General features: G+C 41.7%; 1 protein-coding gene across 3 annotated transcripts in view; it reads left to right on the top strand.

The window, feature by feature from the left end:
* LOC131457165 (ankyrin repeat and BTB/POZ domain-containing protein 3-A) overlaps window positions 1-24,971 on the top strand; it is a 158,842-nt gene that overhangs the window by 114,877 nt on the left and 18,994 nt on the right. For all 3 annotated transcript variants that reach the window (XM_058626004.1, XM_058626003.1, XM_058626002.1), the window contains exons 3-5: window positions 17,256-17,463; window positions 21,478-21,630; window positions 22,665-22,830. In XM_058626004.1, the coding sequence (XP_058481987.1) occupies window positions 17,256-17,463; window positions 21,478-21,630; window positions 22,665-22,830 (527 nt within the window). The remainder of the gene's footprint in view (window positions 1-17,255; window positions 17,464-21,477; window positions 21,631-22,664; window positions 22,831-24,971) is intronic.

The raw sequence follows: 24,971 nt of genomic DNA, 5'->3' as shown, positions 1-24,971 counted from the left end.
TCTTCTTCATAAAGTTTAAAGTTCTTAATCATAGCTTGAAGTTCTGTATCACGTTAAAAACCATTGAACATATACAAAAAAAAATGGCCGTATAGCTCTGGTTTCCCCCCTGAAGCCAATTAGGAAATGAGGATATATTGAAAAGCCCAAAGGAGTTAATGGTCTCAATCACTGGTTTTTGGTTCTTCCCCCTTTTAGCGCAACAATGTCAATTTTGTAAACGACGTTCCCATTAAGAGGAAAATGGAGGATAAGTGGACACCATTGACCCAATTCAGATTCTAACCCAAGTGACGATGCGGTCGTAATGTTTACGACTTCAAACTACAAAGACTAAACTGTCAATTTGTCCACTTTGTGTTTAGAAAATTTTGACGTCGGAAAAAAACAACAACATAATTATCCTCGTTAAATTTGGCCCTGGCTTTTAAAGATTCAGACGGCAGCAGGTTTAAGAACTCGAGTGGCTGTGGATTTCCACTGTGAAAAGAGGGGGAGAGGGAAAAAGTGCTTATTCCTCAGCTCTGCGCTGGTTTCTCAAATAGAGAAATCGCTCTCTCCCTGCTGAGGCGCACGAGGTTTGAAAGGGCACAGAAAATTGCATACTGATGTTATTTCTTCTCTTCTATTGTTTTCTCTCTCTGTCTCTCTTTCTCCCCATGAAGTGATTGCTTACTGAACACCTGACTAACTAGCAATTCTGTGAGCATCTGCTCGCACATGTTTCAGGACCATCTGCTTGAAGTTTCCTCATAAACAATTATTTAAAAATAACATAAATTCACTATTTTTAACCAGTGAAGTTTCAACAAGATCGTGGTTCAGACTATTCCCCCCTCATTGTCTCTGCTCCATTATCCCACGCTGGGGATGTGTGGACGGAGGATAATGGGATTGCTTAGGACCGAGATTCTCTGGGAGGTGTAACATTTCATCTCGAGACTGTCCGCTCCATTCTCATTTTTCATTATATTAGTGCTAAAATACTTCTCCCCACTTCTCCATGCATCATCCCTCTTAATCTCATAGTCTGACCCATTTTCTCGGGACGGGCGGTTGATGGAAAAGGAAGAGAGACGGGGAAACTAAATTTGATTCACCAAGTTTTCTCTCTGGTTGATCAAAGGCCATGAGAACCAGCGTGGACTGTCTGAGTCATAAGCTAAACAATAAGCACTTTTCACCCATTTGACAACTTCGCGGAAGATAATGTCACCATGTGTCCTTTTCCTGTGTCTCTCTAATGGACGTGTCGGAGTAACAGTGAAAGGTTCCTGCTGTCATTTCTGCCCTTTTTGTTCCACTCTGTCCAAAGAGGCCGCAAGTGTGTCCGTCGTGGTGATTCACGCCGGTGACTGAGAGCGAAGTCGGCGCCGAGCCTGGCTCCGCCCCCACTGCGTCGTCAGAAACACGTTCAGAATTTAGCAAAGTTTGGGGCGACTCTGCCGTGAATCATGCTGATTTTTATCCACGTAATGAGCAATTAATCTGGATTAATGTAGCAATTCATGGAGCAACGATCCAGAAATTAAGAATTAGTGACATCTAATGGTGAGACTGTTACAAACAGTCATCTATGGTGGCCTCTGCATACCTTTTTGGTATCGTACCATTTGGCGTTTTTCCACCATACAGATTTAGCACAGCTCAGCGCGACTTGAAGTACCTGGTACCTGCTCTTGCGAGGTTCCAAGACAGCCACTGATTGGTTAGGGGGTGATGTCCGACATAAGAATCAAACCGAACAATGTCGAACTGTAGATCAGTTAAAAGGACTTACAAAATCCCTGAAAACGTGTGTTATCTCCAACATTTAGCAAAGGGAAATGTCTAAAATGTCAATATTTAACAGAGGAGTCTGGTTTATATATAGCGACAGCGCCGCTGAAAGCCGGCGATCGCGAGCCAGAATCACGACCCACCCGACCGAGTAGAGTCAAGTAGTGCTGGAACTGTATAATGGAAAAGCGCCAATTGTAGCACAAGATGCCGGTCTCCATAAATCAAGAGCCTTGTCCAATGCACATAATAAAAGTCTCTAAAGCTGCCAGTCTAGCTCCACCTGGACCTTACCGTACCATTTTACCCTGGTACCCTAAGAGAAGGGTGCCAAAAAATGGAAAGCTAGGGGCTGGTTATTTTGGTACTAACCCTAATGGAAACGCAACCAAAACCAATTGAATCACGTCAGATGTTGTTGCCCAAAGAAACACTATCATAGTGTATCAGGATGAAACTGTTAATTCACACCTTTATTTCAGTAGGCGTTTTCATCAGCGTCTATTTAAAAAACAACAAAAAAAAAAAAACGGCCACAGTTTCAGAAAGAACCCGGTCTGACGTGGGCTGTCTGCCTCTGATTAGAGAGCATCGATACACCAGCATCGCTGATGAATTTGTCACAGTACTGTCATATAATTCAGATTTTAAAAACACGTCTGGATTACCTCTCAAAGACGAGGGCTGGGCTCGTTCGGTCAGCAGAAACCGGGTGCAGCCATTTCCCTTATCTGTCTCGCAGCACTGGGACAGCGAGGGTTTGCTGACACAACAATCCCTCCACACACACACACACACACACACACATATCTCTTCATCTGGTAGAAAAGACACAGGCTGGAATAAAGTCTTGCTCTCTGTTGCTTTCATGCTGTAATTACATGAGGCAGGATTCATTATTGTTGTAATGGCTTAATGTCCCTGGGTACCTGCCACGGGATTGTCAGAACATCGCAGCTCAGTGCTGCAGAGATGTGAGCAGAGATTCAAGAGACAATAAGTGTTGTCTGGGTACATTTTATTACATACTGTAGATACATAGGATGAACCTGTCAAGGTCAAATGAAAGTCAAGGTCAAAGCTATTATCTTGTTTTGAATTCCAGAATCTGAATCATATTAGTAACCAGTGCGTGGGGGAAAAAAAGTGCCAGATCTCCTCTTATCCATAATTATGAATCATGTATGTCTGTCTGTATTACTAAATCATTAAAACACTAAATAATGAAGATCTTCAGTGAATAAAAGATACCAGGAGATGTTAGTAATGTTCCCAAAGTCTATCTATTTATGTATTTAAACATTTTGTCTATATTAAAACAACTAAAATACTGGACTTATTACTATTACTTATTTAGTGTCCTGTTATCATGCTGTTCTCCACAAGAAGTCGGTGAATATAAGAAAACATTAATGAAAAATTGCAAACACTTTTAATAAATATTGTTGCTCTTCTTCTAGTCTTTCTTCTTTCGGCTTCTACCTTTAGATGTCGCTAATTAAAATAGTAAAATTAAAAAAAAGTCCCGGTACACTTCAAGCACTGTATCATTTATTTTCTACAAAATTGTATTATATCAACACCAAATAGCTTCAGTATAAGAGGTTTAAACAAGGTTATATCTATAATATTACACAACCAGCAGAACTGTAGAATATAGTTACTGTACATGAAATAAAAAGAATATCAATAGAAATACACATACAATAAAAATGAAATGTTAAAAGGTCAAAATATCGGTGTTTAAGTTACAAATACAAACCATTTCAGTGACTCAAGTTTAGCTAACTGTTGGACGCTACTACTGCTGCTGATTATCATATCTTAGCATGCTAACGTGTTTATCTAAGGTGGTAAACTATTCAAATACTCTTAATATCTAAGTGTTAATGCTGTAAATAGAGTTTTTAACAACAAAGAAAGCACCTTTTCTTTTTAAATGTATTCACTGGTTGTTGAAATAGTTCTGTAGCTCAGCTAATAGACATTAGCTTAAATTGGTGTCAGTTAGTTGGCCATTAGCTTAGCTCGGTAGCAGTTAGCTGTTATTTTCCACCAGTTTCTTCTCTTTTTTACTTTTCTTATTCATCACATTGAATCATAAAGCTCCGAGATAAACATTTTCTTTCTTAAAAGAAAGGATTTGTGTCCACTGGCATTTGGTAGAAAGTGGATTTGTTTTCTGTCTCAGCACACCATGACTCTATGGTTAAAAGTAGTAGTAGTGTTTTATTATATTCACAGATTTATTATTCACCTTGGGACTCACTGTGTGTTCTCTTGCCTCGTATACGCCGTCGACACAATGTCTAAAAGGCTCAAACAAAAACACAAAAGGAGAACGAGGATGGACGGGGGACATAAGATCTCTGTCATTGTGACTTAGCCGGCGGCAGAGAACGGGGAGAGAAAAATAACAACAAAGTTTTGCTTCAAGAATGAAGCCGTGCACTTTGAAAGACTTTTAAAGACCTTTAAACAGCGAGAAAATGGTTTGAATAGCGATTTGGGTTTCAGACAATAATCCAATTGTGAGTGTTTTTTTGTTTGTCTGTTTGTTTTCTTGGCTCATGTGCTTTAGGGAATTGTTTGTGAAGGACACAAACTTTCACTCTTGACTTTAAAAACTTTCTGGTAATGGAGATTAAAGGGATAGTACTGTTAATAATAAAACCACACCAAGTTTGTGTCACATCATCGATCCACTCCCGCCTCCATCACTAATTTCAAATGAGTCATCTTGCGACTTTGGCATTTAATGATTATTTAGACATAAGCTGACATATTTTTTTATTTTAAAATAATATTTTTAAGTGTTATGAGCTAATTTGCATGGTATTTTAGATTAAGCGAGGATTACCTTAATTCCTGATCACGTTTAAGGTCTGGAGCCTCAATCTAAGTCGATGTTGACATTCAAACATGTCGCTGACATGTTGCCGTGTGCCCACAGTGTTGGATCGTGATTACAAACGTATCACTTTTCCAACGAGGCGGAAAGTGTTCGCATGTGCAAAAGTATCTCTGGAGAGGTGCAACACCCACAGGCAGATGTTCTATCTTAATAACTACGGTATTATCCGTGAGTCTAAGATGCGGGGGCTGAGGATACCTGAGCCTCGGAGTCTCGGCTACTTAAGGGACTTCAGCGGGCTGAGGGACATATTGCAGTTATTCCCGTTTAATATCCACTTTACAGTTAAGTCCTGCTGCAGTAAGATGGACATTACACCACAGCCTTTACAGCGGTGCCAGCGTGAGATAATGCACACTCACTAATTAAGTGTTTTGGAAGAAGCCCAGAAGGCTAATGAAAGTTCTGGGGTAATAAGGCGGTGAATTGAACAGGCTGCTGTTTGTTCTCACCTCACTGTTTCCATGAGAAAGGGAAAAAGGATGGAGCAGCTGTTTGGAGACAAAAAGGCAGCAGCTGTTTGTGCTCTGATGAAAGGGGAGCCTTCACAGAAGAAGAGTCTAATAGCTGTTGGTATTGAGACTGCACTCTTGTCATCGAGAACTGTGTCATTCTTCAAATCCATCCAGTTTATCAATCCGCCACGAGGCGCTATCACTCATTTATTGTGAGAGGGCTTTTAATCAAGTCTAATGGAATTGAGCATCAGCTCAACGATACTTTAAAGCTAAAATAGACACTTTTGTGGCTCAGGCCTGTTGTTGTTGTTGTGTTCAACCTGATTGCAGTGTGTAGTGGTGAAAGGAAAAGAGCGGTACAGGTCTCCTATTAGGCTTAATTTCACTGTGTGTGTGTTTTCTTTCTGTACCCGGGACACAGTTTTTGCAGAAACATGACATTTCAATTTGCAGCACAAAGGCACTGTGTAATTTTATATCCAAAACAATGGAGAAAATGGTGTCCACGCAATATCTATCAATATCTACTTGCAACACCAGCTCTGAGGAAATGTATCTGGCGCCTGGGAAATGAAAATTCCAAGATCTCTGTCTCGCCAAAGAAAACTACAAAGACTGACTTGGACAAGCTAAACCATCCTGCAGAGCGTGCTGCAAATCAATAAAAGTGGACGAAGCAGCTCTTACAAGTTGTCCCTCCCATCTTAAACTGTGTCAGCATTTGGTCCTTGAATTTGAAGGCATTGCCCCTGGAAAGTCATTGAAAGGTCCTTGAATTTGATATCAACCAAGCTGGGGGAACCCTGCTTAGAAGACATTCATATATACTCGCCTGCACACAAAAACACACTTATTATTATTATTATATATATGACATTTACTATGAGTAACACGACGTTGATCACGCTAACAGCTAAGTTAACACATGAGATCACACATGTGGTCCTTACTTTGCCATCAATGGTGCAGAACCGAAAATACTTGTGCGTACACAACACTTTTCAGATGCTTTGGTGTCGTGATTGACTGCTCAGGAGGACAAACTCAGGGCGACTTCAGACTCTGATGCACTTCTAGGCTGTTTATTTCAAACTTGAATGGGTTTTTAAGGTTCCATTTTTTGCTACTTTTCCTGACAATCACGAAAGGATATCCAAACTTTTCTTCCCCCATGGTAACTAGTCCAGCACTCGTTTGATGTGCCCCCGTTTTTTTTTGTTTCACTGATATCTCTTGCATTTCTTATCCAAACGCTGCCAAAGTCGGTGCCCTCAATAAGTCACCTGCCAAGTCAGAAGCCTGTCAAGTGAACCGTTGGACAGTTATGAGATTAAATGTCCAGAAATTTTGCATTTATGGATAGACTGAACTCTGCTATTGTACTTTTTTGGTCTCAAGTCGTCAAATAAAGACAACCGAAGCTCATGGACTCAGATATGACCAAACCTGGAGTTTCCAGGGACCAGAAAAATTTCTCTTTTTTGAGTCTTATATTGATAGAGGACGAACATAACTTAAATGAAAACGTCTGGATTATGTACAGGGTGACCTTGGTGATTATCTGATTTTCTTTTGGTGATGAAACAAAAAAAAGAAGAGGGAACCACAAAGTGAAGCCCTGAACTGAAACATGAATGACACAGCATGATTTAAGTACATTTGACACAGCGGATAACCAAGACCGCACACATACACACGCAGGACGCTTATTTATTAGACACTGCAGCATTCTGCAGTGGTGCCTCTGCAGATCGTCGCACAACAGCAATTAAAGTCCCTAAAAGAGCCATTAGACGGAGTAAAGTGGCATTCATTTAGACGTCCCCCCCTGTGAGCTGCAGGAAAGATGATGACAACGGAACGAGAAAGAGATGGTATATGTAATCTCGAGCTCCATTTCCACCACGGACTGGAAATATCTGGAGGAGAGAGAGAGAGAGAGAGAGAGAGGGAGAGAAAAACGGGAGATAAGATGATGAGGGAAAATGAAGCTACACTTAGAGACTTCTGGAGACTGAGCGAAGTCGTTATGAAGAAAGGCAAGCGTCGTTATATTTCCCTCCATGTTTTATAATAGTTGTGATTGAACAGACTTTTTCTCTCCGTGCACTGCGTCTTTTTTTTGGGGGGGGGGGGGGTTTGTTTCATCATGTAATCACAGGCCCGGTAATGGACAGCTGCTGTGGGACAAAACGAAATAACAGCGTTGGTCTCTGCAGCACCTGCCGTATCAGAAATGACTCTTCCCATTTTGTAGTAGTTTGCAGCGCCTTGCGTCATGGGACCATCATCTTTTCTCACTCAGATGAACCTGGACACTCGACTCCCGCTGGTTCTGACACTGAATTCAATCATAACTCGATCAGAGAATAAGAAAGATGGGAAGGGTTTAAAGCAGAAATGTGCCTCGTCAATTCTTTCCACTACAGAGCTCCCCCTACAGTTTTGGAGTAAATATTTGTACAACGCCCCTGGTATACTCGCACGTCATGGTCCTGTAGTGTCCCACTTCACCATCGGGTGGCGGTACAAGTCTGGACGCAGGTAATAGGACGCATTCCTACCAAAGAAGAAGAGCGCGATGCTACAGCTCCCTCGGACACGTCTGGTTTGCGCAGGTCCACAAACAGAAAGGTCTGTTGGGGTGACAGCCGGTTCGAGGGTCGGATGACTATCCTTAGCGACTACTTCTTCTGCGCGGTACCAGAGTCTGGGAGTTAGCGGAAGTATACCGCAGTCTTAAGCAACTTGCTCCACAGAGCTCCCCTGCCAAAGGTCGTTGACTAGATCGTCATCGCTCCTGGAAAAAAGTACAACAAGCACGTTTGTTGACACGTTTTTCTGTGCATACGTCATCCAGATCGTTGGTCCAGTTGCGTACAGAGGATCTACGTCTGTCGGTTAGGCCTCTCGGGGAGTGGGAACTTTCCATATTCAAACTCAGTCTGAGTTTGAGATGCAGTCTGACGTTAGCCAGCCCACATTAGGCCTCGAGGTTTCTCCAACTCTGCCACAGTAAACAAAAATGAATAAATGATAAGATTCTCTGGTGTTGGGGGAGATATCGATGCGAAGGTAAGATCCCACTTGTTGTGCTCTTGGAATCTTCCTCTCTGACGCACCTCTGACACAAAACGCATGTGAGAGGATGTTAAAAACCCTGCTGTGAGATACATTTCGTCTGCTCACAGCTGCACTGATCATTTATAATAAATCAAAAACCATTCCAGATTATTTCAATGAATTATTCTCCGCTCCTCATCATTGTGACTGGATCCCGGGGTAAAACAGATGGCAACACGCTGCTGCTGCCTTCAAGTATTTCTTTTTAAGTCCCTGCCTCCAGACATACAGTGTTCCATGATGCAGTGGCTGGAGAGACACTGTACATTACCCAAGTTTTAATTAGTTTTTGTTTGTGTTTTTTTTTTTCCTGTCCCTGAAGTTACAGTTTCTGCACAAGACAATGACAACACACATACACACACTCACATACACAATCAGCTACTGTGAGAGATGTAGTGAGTCTCTGGAAGTTTAGTGAAACAATATCATCCTGAAAGTGGCTGTGGAAGTTATTTGTGGATCAGAAAACGTCAGCTGATGCCTCTGCGCCACTGTGGCTCAAACAAAACCACTGTTTGATTTGATGTAGTCACAGGTCCTCGACAGGTAGGGGACACTTTTCTTATCGCAATTTCTGCAGAATGTACTTTTTTGCATGCCTGGTCCCCTCACTCAAAAAAAAAACTTGAGGAAAGACATGTATGGTCGTTTTCCTATGATACAGTCCTGGCACGATTAGGCTGTACTCGGCTTCGGGATCAGTTACGTCGTTTTCCAGTGACGACACTCAGTGGCCGGCAGTCTGTCGACGTCCCAGTCGACGTCCCAGCTCGCTTGGAACCTCGCCAGAGCAGGTACCAAAAAAAGCACCGGGTACTAACCCTAATGGAAAAGCAAGACACAATCCACCTAGAGTCGAGTCGAGCAGAGTAGTGCTAGAACTGTGTGACAGAAAAGCCCCATAAATAGACTAATCAAGTAATTACATCACATGGTTGACCAGCTGTGTGCTTACATGCTCGGCTGCCCTTGAAAACCTGCTTTTGCCGTGTTTCCACCAAGTGGAGCAGTTCCGGTTTGGTACGGTACCTATTTTTTTTGCGTGTCCATTAGGAATAGTACCAAAATAACCGGCACCTACCGTTCCATTTTTGGCACCCCAAGGGTAGGGTGCCAAAAATGCAACAGTTGGGGGCAGTCAGCCATAAATAGATTAATAGAGCCATTAGATCACATGGTTGACCACCTGTGTGGTTACATGTCCGGGGGCCTTGCCTTATGAAGGTCGCCATCTTGTGCCACCATGTTTCTACAGAGGCTCAAACTGACAAGTCGGACAATTTGGAGTGGAACAATCCCTACGCAAATGAAGAAGAAGAAGGTTTTTGACTTTCCTCTCAGTGTCCTCTTCAAGTCTTGTTTCAATTGTAGATGTAGTTCTTTGTCTTGAAACTAAACTGACCCAGAAACACCCATAAACCCAAGCAGAAAATGACCGCGGCCCGCAGCTCCCCCCGAGGGCGGCAGCGAGGATATTCAATCATCACTCGGTAATATGAGCGACTCAGAGCTCTGCCTTTGGGGCTCATTAGCAATTCCACGGCCACAATTAATCGCAGTCAATTACAGGACACGTCATCGCCGACACAGTGGACGACAGTGGATACTTTTACCAGCACGGCTTAAGTGGGGATTAATCACCAGGAGACACATTTAATGAAGGACAAAAGGAAAGAAAGGACAATCTTTGTTTGACCAGGCATGCGACAGTGGGTACTCATGAAACTTGATGCTTTCAGGTCGGTGGTTTAATAATCCACAATCACATCTTTATAGTAACCTGATTAGCATGCAGAGGGAACATCTGGAGAAGTGGGATTTGAGCTATAATTAAAAAAGGTATATAAGGACATTTATTTATTTATTTATTTTTAAATCGATTTTTAAGAAGGTCAAGAGTTTTTGGATTTAACCTTGGGGCTGATATGCATTTGTTCGTATTACAGAAGACCTACTCTAGTCGTGGAACCGTTCTGTTTGCTGTGGTATGTATTTTTTTTGCGTCTCCACTTCCCTTGTGGGGACCAGAGTAAAATGGTAGACCGGCTCAAAATCGTCTGTTCTCATTCAAAGTTTGACGTCCTGTCGAGACAAAACAGCCACGAACCGAGCAGCAAAAAAAGAGCTGCTGGACGTCATTTGACATTTTTTGCCGTTTCAGCTGTAGCAGCAGAAGATGTAGGTGTAGGAGTTTAACCTAACACTTGGCTCCTGAGAGAGAAATTTTGGATTTCGGGGTTTCCATTAAAAAAACACTTTTGATGGTTTTAAGCTTACACCTTTTATGACAAAAATAACATACTATAGAATATATGTACAGGCCACATGTTATATAGTGGTATTTTGACAGGGCAAATAGTGCAAAATAAGATATTAAAAAAATATGGAAAAGTTTAAAACTGGAAAGTGGTAAATAATACTTTTTTCTGACAGTTAAAGTTATAATTCACATCGCGTAACCTTGACACCACCTCTGCCACACACACACACACACATGCTGAGAAGACAGTGTGTGCTGTAGACTTGCAGGAGCAAGTGCATAATTCACCGGCTCAGGACATGACTTCTGGGTATATGAACGCCAGGGAAGAATTCAGAACTTTGTAATACAAATGTGCAGAAATCCCCCTCGTGCAGAAACGCGGTGCGGTGCGGCTGCTCCCGTTGGAGCCGGTGGCGTCTTTTTGTTTGCACAATAAAAATAATAATAGTAATAACATGGAAAATACCAATAAGAAAACAGAAAAAAAAACATAATTTATTTAACTAATGTACGGAGGGTGTTATTGATTTTGTGCTTAGATTCTCAGTAAAATCACATATATTTCATCTTCTCGTTGTGAGAACTTTGTGTTTCGTTTTACCTTTTGCCAAGAAGAACATTTATAGATTAAAGTGTGTGTTGTAATTTGAAAGTTTGTTGAGGTTTTGCCCTCCAAATATTCCACTTCAGTGTGTTTACTTCAGTGTCGGTAGATCACGCTTAGTTTTTTAATGAAGGCGCCTCATGTAGATTCAGCTCTGATCTGAAAGGAAGAAGAAAAATATTTGACTTAAAAAAAAAGAAAAGGGAATTACTTCATTAAAACTAAAGTTCTGCAGGTTTTCTGAAGTTAATTACTTTAGTTTGTAAGTTTTCCCTTTTTTCAGTGCATCTGTGCCATTATTTACCATTTTATTTACATCAGAATTAGTGCGTATACATGACAGTGGAGGAGTTTGTCTTTGTTTGAATGTGAAATGACCAGCATGTCACTCAGAAACTGTCACTGTGGTTACACTTTTAGGTGTTTCGCCTCAGTCCAGAGCCACGTTTGATAAAAACCTGTTCCAGAATTGTTTGATCCAAAGAAAATATCAATTGTAGATAGTCAGATTACAGACTTTGGTTAAATAAATTGAGCTTTTTACACTGCTAAAACAGCCCTAGTACAAAAATTAGACAAATATTCTCTAATCGAGTACCATTTCCTTTGCTCTAAGAAAAATGTTGCCGTAAAATAAGTATTTCTTCGTTTTTTTTTCTTTGAATTTCTTAAATTTGCCATTTTATTTCAGTATTTACCACATGAATCACACAATGGCGAGCAGAGAAACCCAACAATTCACACAATGAGCACACACAAGGCATCAGTAGAGAGAAAAGAACTGCTGACAGAACCAGACAGCAATCTGCCTAGACAGGTTGGGGTGAAAGGAAAAAAAATAATGATATGTATGATGATAATAATAATAATAATAATAGCCTCGAAAATGGATCTGGATCCTGCAACCTGCAAGATGAGGACACAGAGACAGGAGCAGTTGGGAATATTTCATGCTTTGTTTCTGGTAATTAAAGTGTAATTTGTCAAGATTTGCCAAGATTGTTTTCTATTTCAGGCAAAAAAGAAAAAATAAGAACAACATCCCAGAAATGAGGCTTATTTTTACTTTCTTAAAAATCAGTTTTTGCAGTGTAGATTATTTCTCATGCAAAGGCAATCCCAGATTTAAGATGTGAAGAGACTCTTCTAATTTTCACTGTTCTTTTATTCACTAATTGGGGACACTTCTTTTACTCCGTCCTTCCACGTGACTCAAGAGAAGAAGACACTAAGCTGTCCCCTGTGATTAATTCCAACCAGATGGAGCGTAAAGCCCACAGGAGCGTCGCTCTGATAATCAAAGCGACGAGGGACTTGAGCTAATGTCGTCCCGCCGACAAAGACAAAGTCAGGAGAACAGTTAATGAAGCCGAGGGAAGGTTGATGATCGGCTGTAGCTGCGAGTGGCGGCGGTGGTTTAACCGTGTGCAAAGACGGCTGCTTTTAATCTTTTTTTTTTTTTTATGGTTCATAAAAAAGAAAAAGAAAAGTCTAGATGTGCTTGCCTGTGCAGAGTTCTTCTATTTTTTGCTCTGCGTGCTCTGCAAAACCCCAGGAGAACATTGTCAGTTTCTTGGATGTCGGGGGGGGTTCTCTCTGCCGCCTCAGTGTGAGCTGCTGTGTGTTTTTTTCTTCATATGGATGCAAATTTCAGGCCCTGTTTTGTTTTGTCTCCTTAATCTTTATTAACGTCCTGCGGTACGCACAGTAGATGTAAAGGGTTTTCTTTGCTCAGTTTATTCTAGAGGCTTCAGGAGCAGAGAGTATGTGACTGTGAAGCACGGGCTAAAATCGTATTTGGGGATCCAGCAGGTTCTGGATCCCCAAATACGATCCCTCAATTCCCTCAAAACACAGACACTCGTCGACACACAACTGCCTTTTTGTTTTTTTCAATTATTCATCGGTGTAATTTAAATGTTTTGTCAGTAGCTGTTTACAAGGCTCCCAGGAGAGCAAACTGTGCGTCTGCCTGCTTCAGAACTCTGTCTGGGGTCTTTAGCCTGACAGACGGAGAACCTCGGGCTTTAGACTCGCCATGTCACAAGGGTTATTTTATGTGTGTGTGACAGTCCAAGTTTCTGTGCCTATTTAGAACAAACACGTTAGGAGCTTCAGATCTCCCCACACACACACACACATATATATATATATACTGCTACACTTCTAAACTCTCACTTCATATTTTCCCCTGGAGTACGTTTACTTTTAAACGTATCACCAAATGTTGGGTATTAAGGGAAAATATGTCGCTAATGGCAGCAGAGAATAGAGTTCCAAAGCAGTTTCTGCTAAGATCTATTGGTGATTTTACCGACGACTTGAAGGACATTCTTCTGTGTGTTTATGGAGACAGAGACGTCCACATGTCATATGGTGTAACATCACAACACTATAAGGATATAGCATGATTATTTGGGCCGCCTCTGTCATGGCCGACTTCATAGCAAAGAGTTGCTAATGTTGCTAAAGTGACGGAGACGTGGTTTCCACCATTGTTGGGTTGACGTTGTCCTACTTCTGACTCATCACATCATTCATTCACCTGTCCTCATCATTCATTCACCTGTCCTCATCATTCATCTGTCCTCATCATTCATTCATCTGTCCTCATCTTTCACCTGTCCTCATCATTCATCTGTCCTCATCATTCATTCACCTGTCCTCATCATTCATTCACCTGTCCTCATCATTCACCTGCCTCCATCTTTCACCTGTCCTCGTCTTTCAGCTGTCCTCATCTTTCACTTGTCCACATCTTTCACCTGTCCCCATCATTCACCTGTCTGTCCTCATCATTCATTCACCTGTCCTCATCTTTCACTTGTCCTCATCTTTCACCTGTCCTCATATTTCACCTGTCCTCATCTTTCACCTGTCCTCATCTTTCACCTGTCCTCATCATTCATTCACCTGTCCTCATCTTTCACTTGTCCTCATCTTTCACCTGTCCTCATCTTTCACCTGTCCTCATCATTCATTAACCTGTCCTCATTATTCACTTGTCCTCGTCATTCCCTGCAAAAGTTTCCGTTGTGTGATTTATTATTTTTTATTTTATCTATATTCTTTAAAATTTAGGCCAACATTTTTTTTTTTATTCAGTAACGTAAAGTAATGTTCTTTACATCCAGTCAGGCCAGAGTCTGAAAACCTCCATCGCTCCAATAAGCCGAGTAAATAATTAGATCAATTGAAGTTTTAATTTTTCTGAGGAAACCTCTGACGGATCGCCCTGCAGTGCTTTCACTCTCGGGCGCAGCATCATTAGTCTTAAGAGCGTCACTAACGACCTCGTCCATAAAGTGCCTGCCGAGCCGCCACGATCCTAAATCCGTGAGTGATGACGTCCTTATGATGACTAAACGTCTGCCTCGCCGCGGTGGTGCAGAGGGCCCGGATTTGGAGACTTTTAAAGAATTCATTCCTCCTCCAGTGTTTAGGGCCATTAGACGCGAGGAAGCTCCCGCTCCCGCTGTTCTCTGACACAGCTGAAAACAAAGCCGAGGACCACGTTCGTTAAGGGAGCAGGCGGTAAAATGAGATGTGCTCCAAGTCGCTGAGGGAAAAAGTACTTAAACTCCGCGGTGTGTACGAGTCCGCGTGTGTTTCAAGCTCCTGACAAATGCACACACACTTGTTTACGAGACTTAAAGGTGCAGCGGAGAGCGTTCTCCTTCCCTCGTCGGTTCCTGTTTGGTCACGGCGCAGCCGGTAAAAGCTCAGGTATATTTTTTCCATCGCCCCTCAGAGCTGCTGTGGTGTTGTGTCATAATTAACCCTCCTGTGTGTGGATGTCGGGGGGGAACGCAGTTTCTCTGCAGTGACTCGGATCCGCGGTGAAGCGGCGGCGTAAAGCGGAGTTGTTGTGTTTTTCTGAGTGAAGCCCCTGGTGGCCAAGAGAGAAACACGCAGTGAGAGCAGCGCGTGCAGCGGAGCGATGTAAGCGTTGATGGTGACGTTTCTCTATCATGGTGATGAGGGTTGGGTAACAAAAATGGCGGAACCCTCTGCAGGGGACCAGTGAAATCATAGCATAGCATAGTTTCCCTTTGTTTTACATTTAAATAAGTGCAATTTCAACAGTATTATGCAAAAAGGCACAAAACATTTATTCACAGTTAAAAGATAAATGTTGAAGCTGCGGTTGGTCATTATTGTTGTTGTTGTTGTTGTTAATTGTCTGCGTCTTTTTGGTCTTTGTGAAAAGAGACAATTTCCAATGCAAAAAGCAGTAGTCTTAAAATTGTTGTTTCTTGTTTATTATATTTGACATTTGCATTTGGTACTGAGCTAAAAACTACTCAAAATGTTTAAAATCGGATTGAATTTGGGAATACGTCGCAGTTCAAAGTTCGCTCGGGTCGTTTTTTATGAACAAAAACAAAATAAAAACCAATTGAAATGGGTTCTGTGAAGCAAAACTATCAGTTCTGACTGAGGGAGCGTTTGCATGTATACAGCGGTAGCACAGGGGCAGGTGGGGGCAAGAAACTGCAGTTCGACCAGGTTTTTTTTGTTTGTTTTTTAGCAGTAGAATCCACTTCTGATTTCGGAACTGTTCTGTCAAACTTCAACTTGTTTGCAACCTTCTCACTTTACTAGCGCACTGTTGCCATTGCCTCAAAACAAATCAGAGGAACACAGCCAGAGTTGTGCGGAGCTGATGGGCTTAGCCACCTTTGACAATAGTTTGAATTTAATACACATTTGTTTATTTTTAACAGTCACACGCTGTAGTTTAGCGCTGGCCCACGGTCAGATTGTATACGGCCGGCAGCTTCGCTTTATGACCCTGGACGAACTCGGACAGGAAAAACTGCCCTGGTTCGTGTTCCACAAGTCCAGGGTTCTCATCCTGACTGTGACAGACAGATTCATGCATTCACCACTTATTATGTCATTATGTTATCTGACTCCAGATGTGAAAGAAGCCTGTGTGGCTTAGATTAGCTTACATTGCCGTGGCCCCCGGGAATCTTCACATTATCAAATCTTTAAAAAAAAAAAAATTTGGACACCCCCTGTGTAGAGTCACTCCGTGCCAAATTTTGTTACCTCAGAGTAATTCTGATTGAGAGAGAGAGAGGCACAGCTGTGTTGGCTTCATGGACCGTAGAGAATGCTCCACTGCGACTGTGAGCTTGATTGGAGAGAGAAGTAATCGAGCCTGACTTGAACCCGACAGCCTGTTTATTCTGCTGGGTCTAAATAAATGTCCCCGATGTTCAGATTGGGATGTTTTGGCTCATTTTTCACAACTCAAACATTTTTGTCATCACAGCAAGAAAAGTATACAAGAAAAACACAAAGTGAAGGGAACATTATTTTAGAACATTCTAGAACATTCTCTTTCCCCACTCCTGGTCCTCAGGGACCTCTATCCTGTCCATGTTTTAGAAATGTCCCTGCTCCAACACACCTGAATGATTTCCTCAACTTTCCATCATTAGTTTTTTGCGATAATACTGTAGGTGCAGGAGAAGAATATACACTTACAAAAACATGGGCAGTACATTACATTTCTGCCAGTAGATCCTTCTAAATGTCAAACACTTGACATTTAAGTCAAAAAGTTGTCTTTTTCAGCTTTTTATTACCTTTACAAACCTTGAAAATGATCCTCAGACTAATCTGAATGTCTGTGTAAAATGTTTTTTTTTTCCGTACAAACTAATGCAAAGATCGTACTATGGCTACAGTGATGCTTTTAACGGTCATTGCTCTCTGACGCAGGTATGGTCGATTCCCTGTGAGCCATTAGGTGACTAAAATGTGCTCATGACAAAGAATGAAGATAGACGCTCATTCTGTGTGCGATTCATTGTGCCTAAATGTCATTTCAAGGAGGGAAATTCCTGCTCAGAGAGCACTGTGTGGCTGGATGATGTGATTCAGACCTTATGTGAATGATTGAATGAGTCTTTACATCATTACATAAGTGCTCCAAGTCAAAGGCGAGAAGAGGGTTTGAGAGTAATGCCGAGACTGTTGTAAAGCTCTTTCTCTCGTTTTAGTACACAATGTTTATGCCTCTCCCTCCATCTTTCACGGGTTGTAAAAAAAAAAAAAATCCATCATGCAACTCATGTGTGTAAAAATATCTTCCAGGTGACTTGGTGTCGCGGGCCATGCACCACCTGCAGCCGCTGCACATCAAAAACCCCAGCAACGGCACTCCGGTCCACCAGAAAACCAGCAGCACGGTGCACTGGGAGCCTGAGGCGCTGTACACGCTGTGTTACTTCATGCACTGCCCGCAGATGGAGTGGGAAAACCCCAACGTGGAACCCTCCAAAGTTACCCTACAAACTGAAAGGTGAGTCCAACCACGCCATCCTATACTGATGATGACGCTTCAGTCAAAATGGCTCCTGCTGGAAACAAACATCACTGTTTTTTTACAGATACATGTTAGACGCTAAGTCAAATATAGCAAAATAATTGTTTTCCTGGAGTGTTCTGCTTTCATGCACTCATCTTTTCCATAGCGGATCATCTTCCTCCACCTTGTCCTCCCCTGATGTCTCTCTCTCTCTTCATGTCCTTCTTCACAACAGCCATTAACCTTCTCTGTGGTCTTCAGCTCCATCTTCAACATCCTTTGTCCAACAATCCAATAATCACAATCCCTCCTCTGCACGCGACCATACCATCTCAATCTTGACTCTCTGACTTCATCTGTCCCTCAAACATGCTCTTTTTCTAAATCCTGGTCCATTCTGGTCACTCCCAACAAAGATCTCAGCATCTTCAGGTCAACATGTATCAAAAAAATAACCTGCTTCCTGTCTCTGAGATTTGTTTGTGTGGAAAAATAATCCAAACTCCCAAAATGTCCCTCGCCCACATTTGCTGTCCCTGAGAGCAAGAACAAGCATTACTGTGTGGGCTCGGTCGTCACTGACACTCCCCCCCGCTGGACACTGAGCGGATTGATGGAAACCAGGGGGACTTCACTTGGACGGACAGATGGACAGATCCTCCAACATCTTTTCTTTTTTTTTCTCTTCGGCTCCAAAGAGATATAACTCCATCCTGGAGACTCAGGGGAGTAAGAGAGGAACGTCAGGCGCAGTGACATGTCAGCACGCTCTCAGGTCCCCAAGAGAGAAAACACTCTATTTAGCATTCAGCTGCAAGGTTAAAGTCGGGTGGGAAGGGCTTGAATAACAAAGCGGGTGAAGGATGTTTCAGGTGGAGAATCACTGAAGGGGAATCAACTGCCGAAGACATAATGATGTGTGTGATGATAAAGTCAATTGATTCACATTATACAGTTTAGATGGATGTGAGAAGTGCGTCAAAGGTCCAGTGTTTAAGAATTAGTGATGTCTAGCAAGCTCATCAAGGAACTATGGTGGCCTTCACAAACCAGAAGGGACATCATTTGTCTTCATTTGAGTAGTAAGCTTTCCGCTTGAGAAAGCAAAGGTGCAAGCCATGGTTGGTTTGTCCATTCAGGCTGCTGTAGAAGGTTTATTTTAAAGGGATTATACACTTAAACAAACATACGCATACATGAAACCTTTGTGAGTGCATCTACACCAGTTCATTTGTGAACTCAGGTGTGCCTAAAAAACTTTGTTCACTTCGGCTACAACGCAGGGCATTGTGGGTAAACACAACCAAAACATACGTGCGTGTAGAGCGATAGCCGGGAGAAATGGTAAAAAGCTTGGATAGAAATATGGTCACCTGCAAGAACAGCAGTAAAACAGCAGAGCCCTTGTCTTGTAGAGCTAAAAATGCTGATTTTATCAATGGACTTTGGTGCGGGAGAGTGAGTGGTTTACAAACTCAAGATTAGCTGGAAAATGTTGTTGTGAGCCTTTTGTTTTTCGTTTCCTTTCGTCCCTGCTGGCAGCCGTGTTTTCAGTGAGAGTAATCATCATTCATCTGAGTTGTCCCATTATTGTGCGAACTGTTAAACAGCAGTGAAGACCTTCCCTTTCTTGTATAAATAAAAAAACGCTGGCAGACTTCAGGTGTTAAAGTCGCTAAAAGACATTTTTGACTTTGTGAAATGAAAAACACACACAAACTGTCGACTGAGTGTCAAAATTGGCAAATCAATACCTCAGAGCCTCTCCCTGGATCAACGCGTGCGTTTACAGCGAATTTACTGACTGCAGACACGGTAAACACGACGGTCCCAAATGGACAATTATTTATTTTGTTTTATTTTGTTTTATTCAGAAATGATCTTTCCTTGAGGGTCACGAGGGAGAAGAGCTCCACAGACCAAACCTCGCTGATGGATTTGTAATATAATTATACGACAATAACATGAAATTAGACCATTTAATTTGATGTCTTCGGGGTTTCTATTGTGCGTCCGAGGCTACTTCTGGCTTTTAAAAGCCTTCGCGGACAATAGTCGGTTTTATTACCGTCCAAAGTGGAATGGGCTGAGTCAGAGAGACTCCTAAATTGAGTGTAATTTGTTTCCTGTACAATAAGTGCATACTGTATGTTGTTAAGAGTGCAGGGAACCACTGAGTCCAAACTATACTTGTAACAGTGTCTAACTGCTAATAAGTGAAGAATTGTCCAGGAAGAACCTTGATTTTTATGTGTTAATGTTAATTGTCGTTAATGTGAAGAAGATAATTATGCACATTTCGATGTCTGTCATTACAGATTTATGTGTTTACGTGTCCAAATAATCATTGTTTTATCTTTACGATAGTGACATTTAAAACAAAGGAGTCTTAAATCAAGCGGCACAACCATCATCTACAGTAGCTACAGTGTTTACTCGAGGGACTGCGTCGTATCTGTCATCCTGCAACCGCGTTATGACTTGGTCGTCCCACTGTGCTTCTGTGCCGTGGCTTATTGCATCCTTGGAGGATCGGATTACAAAGTCTCACATCTCACACTAATCAGCAGTAAAGCTCCGCTGAGGCAGACAGAGTTATCACTGCTGGGAAAAAAAGAAGAAAAAAAGAATCCCAGGCAGGTATTTTTTTTTGTGCAAGTGCAAGATGACAAAACTTCGGTTTTGAGAAACCTTCTCGGAGTCACGTGTTCTCTCATTCTTCCCGCTTAGTCCCATTAACGTCAAGGCGTGAACACTCAAAATCTGTCAGACATTTGAAAGCTGTCACTTAACAAATTTTAATATTCATGGGTTTCATTCTTTTGAAAACAAAGATATTTTCATACTCTACTCAGAAAATGTTCCTTAACCAAGACATTTTCTTCAAACATATCCCATGCCATGATATATGACTGTACAGCAACAATATGGTGATAGTAATGTCAAATATGTCCAGTATTTAAATATAAATTTCACAATAAACATTGTCATATCACAGGCTGTAACTGTGATAATTGACAGTATTTTTGTGTTTACTTCTGAAATGACCAGCTGTTACAGGAATATCCTCTTTTTGAAGAGTTAAATATAGTATTTACACAGGAAAATAGTGACCAATCACAGTAATTAATGTGAAGTAATGTGAGTAAATATAGTAGTAGAGTAAAATACAGCATTTATATGGGAAAATGCTACAATATTTGATATGACATTGTTGTACATTTGCAGTAAAATACAATACTTAAGTGAGGAATTCCGGGAAATAAAGTATGCTAGCGTTGCTGCTGGAGTGTTATTGTTAGCTTCAGAGAGAAAAGGGAAGAAAAGCCTGTGTGTTGCTAACATGTTCCCCACAGTTAGACAGTTAGAACAGAAAAAGGTACATGTATGTTCTCTAACATTAATAATAAATCTGCCTGTTTTTGCTGCAGAGATATCTGGGCTGAAAAGTTCAGCTAACGTAGCGCTTATGCTATGTTAGCTTGGTAGAGGCGGGAGAGTTAACCGGGGATTGAGTGTTCAAAAATGAATACTAGCACTGACACAAGCTTTCAACTTGTTTTACCAGTTTATATTCATTGAATTTCTGTCTCTTTCCGTTGGGTCATCATTTTTATGTTCTTGTTTATTAGCGAGTGTCGTCACAGTGGAAGCATTAGCTGCCCCCAGGCCTTCCTGTGTAGTTTTATTTGGAATTATATGATGTGTTAACACTTGAAAATGACACTTGTCAGCTTTTTTTTTTTTTTTTTATAATCCGTGTCGACTCATGGTAGAAATCTCACTTAATATTTGAGGTCAATATCAAAACACAAATTGTGAGAGATCTCAAAAAGGTTTACAAAGATCGCAAAATTACTTTTTTTGTCATTATTCAGTGTGTTTTTCCTTCCCTGTCCCTTCCAGAAGTCCTGACATTGTTCTAAAGAGGAAACCAACAGTGATGTCTCAAATGCCTGGATTTAGCGAACACAAATTCCCAACACATCTGTTTTCCCCCCTCCGCAGGCCGTTCCTCGTACTGCCGCCGCTGATGGAGTGGATCCGCGTGGCGGTCGCCCACACTGAGCATCGACGAAGCTTCTCCGTGGACAGCGACGACGTCAGGCAGGCTGCCAGGCTCCTGCTCCCCGGTGTGGACTGCGAACCACGACAAATAAAGTAAGAATATATATATTATGCCATTATGTTGTTTACTTGACAAATTTTAGCTAAGACCAGGAAGTAGACAAGGCGCCATTACTGCAGTGGCGTTGCTCCATCTGAGTTTGAGTTCAAGTTCCCGAAAAATGTACAATTTTCTACTTTTACCTTTTCTTAATTATCTTAAAAAATTTGTTTTTACAACAATATCTAGAGGGCAGTAACACAAAGATTAAAGAATGGCTAATGGTGAATCACCATCGCACTAATAGCACTAGATTGTGAAATACACAAATTGAAAGCTGTAATTTTGATTAAACCTTATTTATGAGAGGATTATCTCACCTTAATTTGAAACTGAAAACATCCATCGTAAACATCCTCACCTCAAATCTTCTAGGGAATTTGCACTGTAAAAAAATCAAATCAAATCGTAATTTCTTCATATTAATGTGTCCCTGAAAGTGATTTTTAACATAAAATGAAGGGCTGACCCAACTATTCAATTAGTAATCCAACTCCTAAGTTAAAATTGTCATTAAAACAAAACTAGCATGACTCTATCAATGTCATATGTGTGGGTTTAGTGACTTAATTCGTCAAACTGTTAGAAAACGAGGCCACCATTTTTTATTATTTTGTTTTCCATGTAAGATCGAGAAGAAACATTCAAAAAAGAAACAAAGGGCAAACATCAGGAATACGGTTTCCTCTGTGACTCCATGGAAACCCGAGCTTTGACGGCGTGGTGTGGATTAGCAGGCTCTCTGGGAGACGTCACTGAGAAATAATAATCATAGACTGTATATTAATGAGATTTATGTCTGGTGAAAAGCTGCTTAAGGAAGCAGGTGAAGCAAAGATATGTGGTTACTTTTCATTTTCTCATTAAAAAGGAGTAAAGGTGGTGAAGTTCAAGAGCAACAGCCACAGCTTCCCTGTGCTGTGGAGATGTTTATTCACAGATCTCTGAGCTCAGCTCACCGTGGAATGTGTGTGTGTGTGTGTGTGTGTGTGTGTGTGTGTGTGTGTGTGTGTGTTCCCTCATGCAGAGCAGAGGATTGTTTCTGTGCCACCAGGAAACTGGACGCGGCCTCCACCGAGGCCAAGTTCCTGCAGGATCTGGGCTTCAGGATGCTCAACTGTGGACGCACGGACCTGGTCAAGCAGGCGGTGAACCTGCTGGGGCCTGATGGCATTAACAGCATGAGCGAACAGGTCTGGCATTCACTCACTCACTCACTCACTCAGTCACTGTTTCACACACGACCACGTGTACCTACAGAGGCACAGTGCAGAGTGCTGGAGTTTCTTGCACACATTACCTGGCAACGTATCCTAGTTCACTTACATGTTGCTCCCGGTGAATCCAGATAATAAAAATCCACTAGGGATCTCTGTTAAGCAAGATTTCGGTCCTGATCTGGCCCTTCCGTCTGATTTTAGGCTGATTTGAACCGATTACGCAATAAACCATGTTTGAAATTTGCGACTGAACAGTGCTTGGAGGCATTAGCAGAACCTTGCAATAACCAATGAGAACAAGTCGACTGGGTGTGTACTTTTGTTTAGAACCCTAACTTGTACAAGCCAAGTTGATTCCGTCTTCTCAGCGCTGACTTCATCCACGGCTATTAACTGACAACGTCAACAGTCTGCGAGTTTCCGTGAGATCCCAAATCCCTGGAATTTGCTCCCTGAGATGATGATCGATTACGCGCCAAGATTGTGGTCCTGGGTTGTCTAGTATGCGCTTTGTTGGGATTAAAACATTGAAAATCGTTTTTTTTTTTTAAATCAAGTCAGATTTCTTTATTCTGTTTTTGTTCCTATAAAAATAATTTGTCATCACTTAAAGCAAAAATTGCATAGCTTTTAAATAACAAATAACAAATGTCCGTGACATTCAAGTTATTGTCAGATCACATCCACACCACTCAATCTCGTGTCACCCGGTGACATTCCCGCACTGCACACGGGAAGTGATTGGTATGACTGAAAACACAAAGAAGTGAATTCTCCAGCACAAGAATGTCAAAAACCTCACTGAATAAACACTTCTTGTCTCCGCCCGCTCTGGCGCTGCTGCTGTATAAACATAGACACTCCCTCAGTCACAGTCAGGTCTGATAGTTTTGCTTGACACAGCAAAGTTACAAGACCAACAGCAACAAAACAGTTACTAAGAATTATGCGTGACAACTGTAAACAGCTCTTTATTCTGACAGAGTCGCATTGCCGGTAAAAATGTGTCACCAGCAAGACAATTGCTGTTTCAGTGGTTTTAAGCTAAAACATACTTTTTTAGTGCAAGGGTTTGAATAACGTCACTCAGAAATGTCACACTTGGAGGTTTTGACAACCCAAAACCTCCTCGGCTTCTTAAACAACGCTCCTTGACGGCATTGGATGGGTTTGCTTTAACCACCGGGTCGATATCGCAGCATTACTGCCTAGAAATCTTAATGTCATTTGGGAATTTCTTAAATCCCAGTCTTATTGCTTATTGCTTATTCCAGGAGCTGCTAAGTGGAGGCAAATAGTGCAATCAGATTTCCCGTACTCAGAGATCTATATCTGGTTGAGTTCAAATAAGATCCTATTAGCAGGGAGATGATGTAAGTAAATAAAGTAAATACTCGTTGTATAAACTTTTTGTTTGCACGAAGCTCAACTCAACCTTGAGTCATTCCTGTTTTCTGAAGGAAGGTTAATTCCTTCCATGTTCGGTCAGATCATTGATTTAGTTTCCAGGTATTTTACAGGTCCTTATCGCTACATCTCATTTTATAGACTGACACTTTCCCACCACATCAATAACAAGCCATGGTGACTGACGGGCTTTATTTCCCTGAAAAGGGACCAGACGGTATTATAGTCGCAATAAAGTCAAATCTGCTGTGTGTCACTGTGGCTGAGAGGCGCCTGAACTCGTCGTTATTGTCGACCACACTCAGTATCCGTCTGTCTGCTGATTGAATTGAACGGTGTCCGGGAAACGTTTAAGAATGAATCACCACGCAGGGAAGTCAGTCGTCAACATTAAGTGCCGTGGTGTGATACCAGTGAGCCGTAAGAAAGGCCTTTGTTGAAGAACAATGGCCCAGAAAAGACATGTGATTGAAGTCTTTCTTATAGAAGCTCATTGACTCACTGAGTGTTCGCACTGAACATGATTAAAACTGTCAACTTAGGTTGTGTTCACACCTAATAATTTGCTTCGTTGATGGACATTTGATTATGTAGCCCACTCGCTGCTGTTTCAGGAAGGTTCTGAGGCGCAGGTGTCGCCCACACCCTTATGGAAATTATCTTTATTATCATTATATGACCAAAATTGACAATGCCACCATGCCATT

This window comes from Solea solea, chromosome 3 (assembly GCF_958295425.1).
Source record: "Solea solea chromosome 3, fSolSol10.1, whole genome shotgun sequence".
NCBI classification, from domain to species: domain Eukaryota; kingdom Metazoa; phylum Chordata; class Actinopteri; order Pleuronectiformes; family Soleidae; genus Solea; species Solea solea.
Note: the sequence above shows the minus strand (reverse complement) of the source record. Positions and strands in the feature narration are given on the sequence as shown.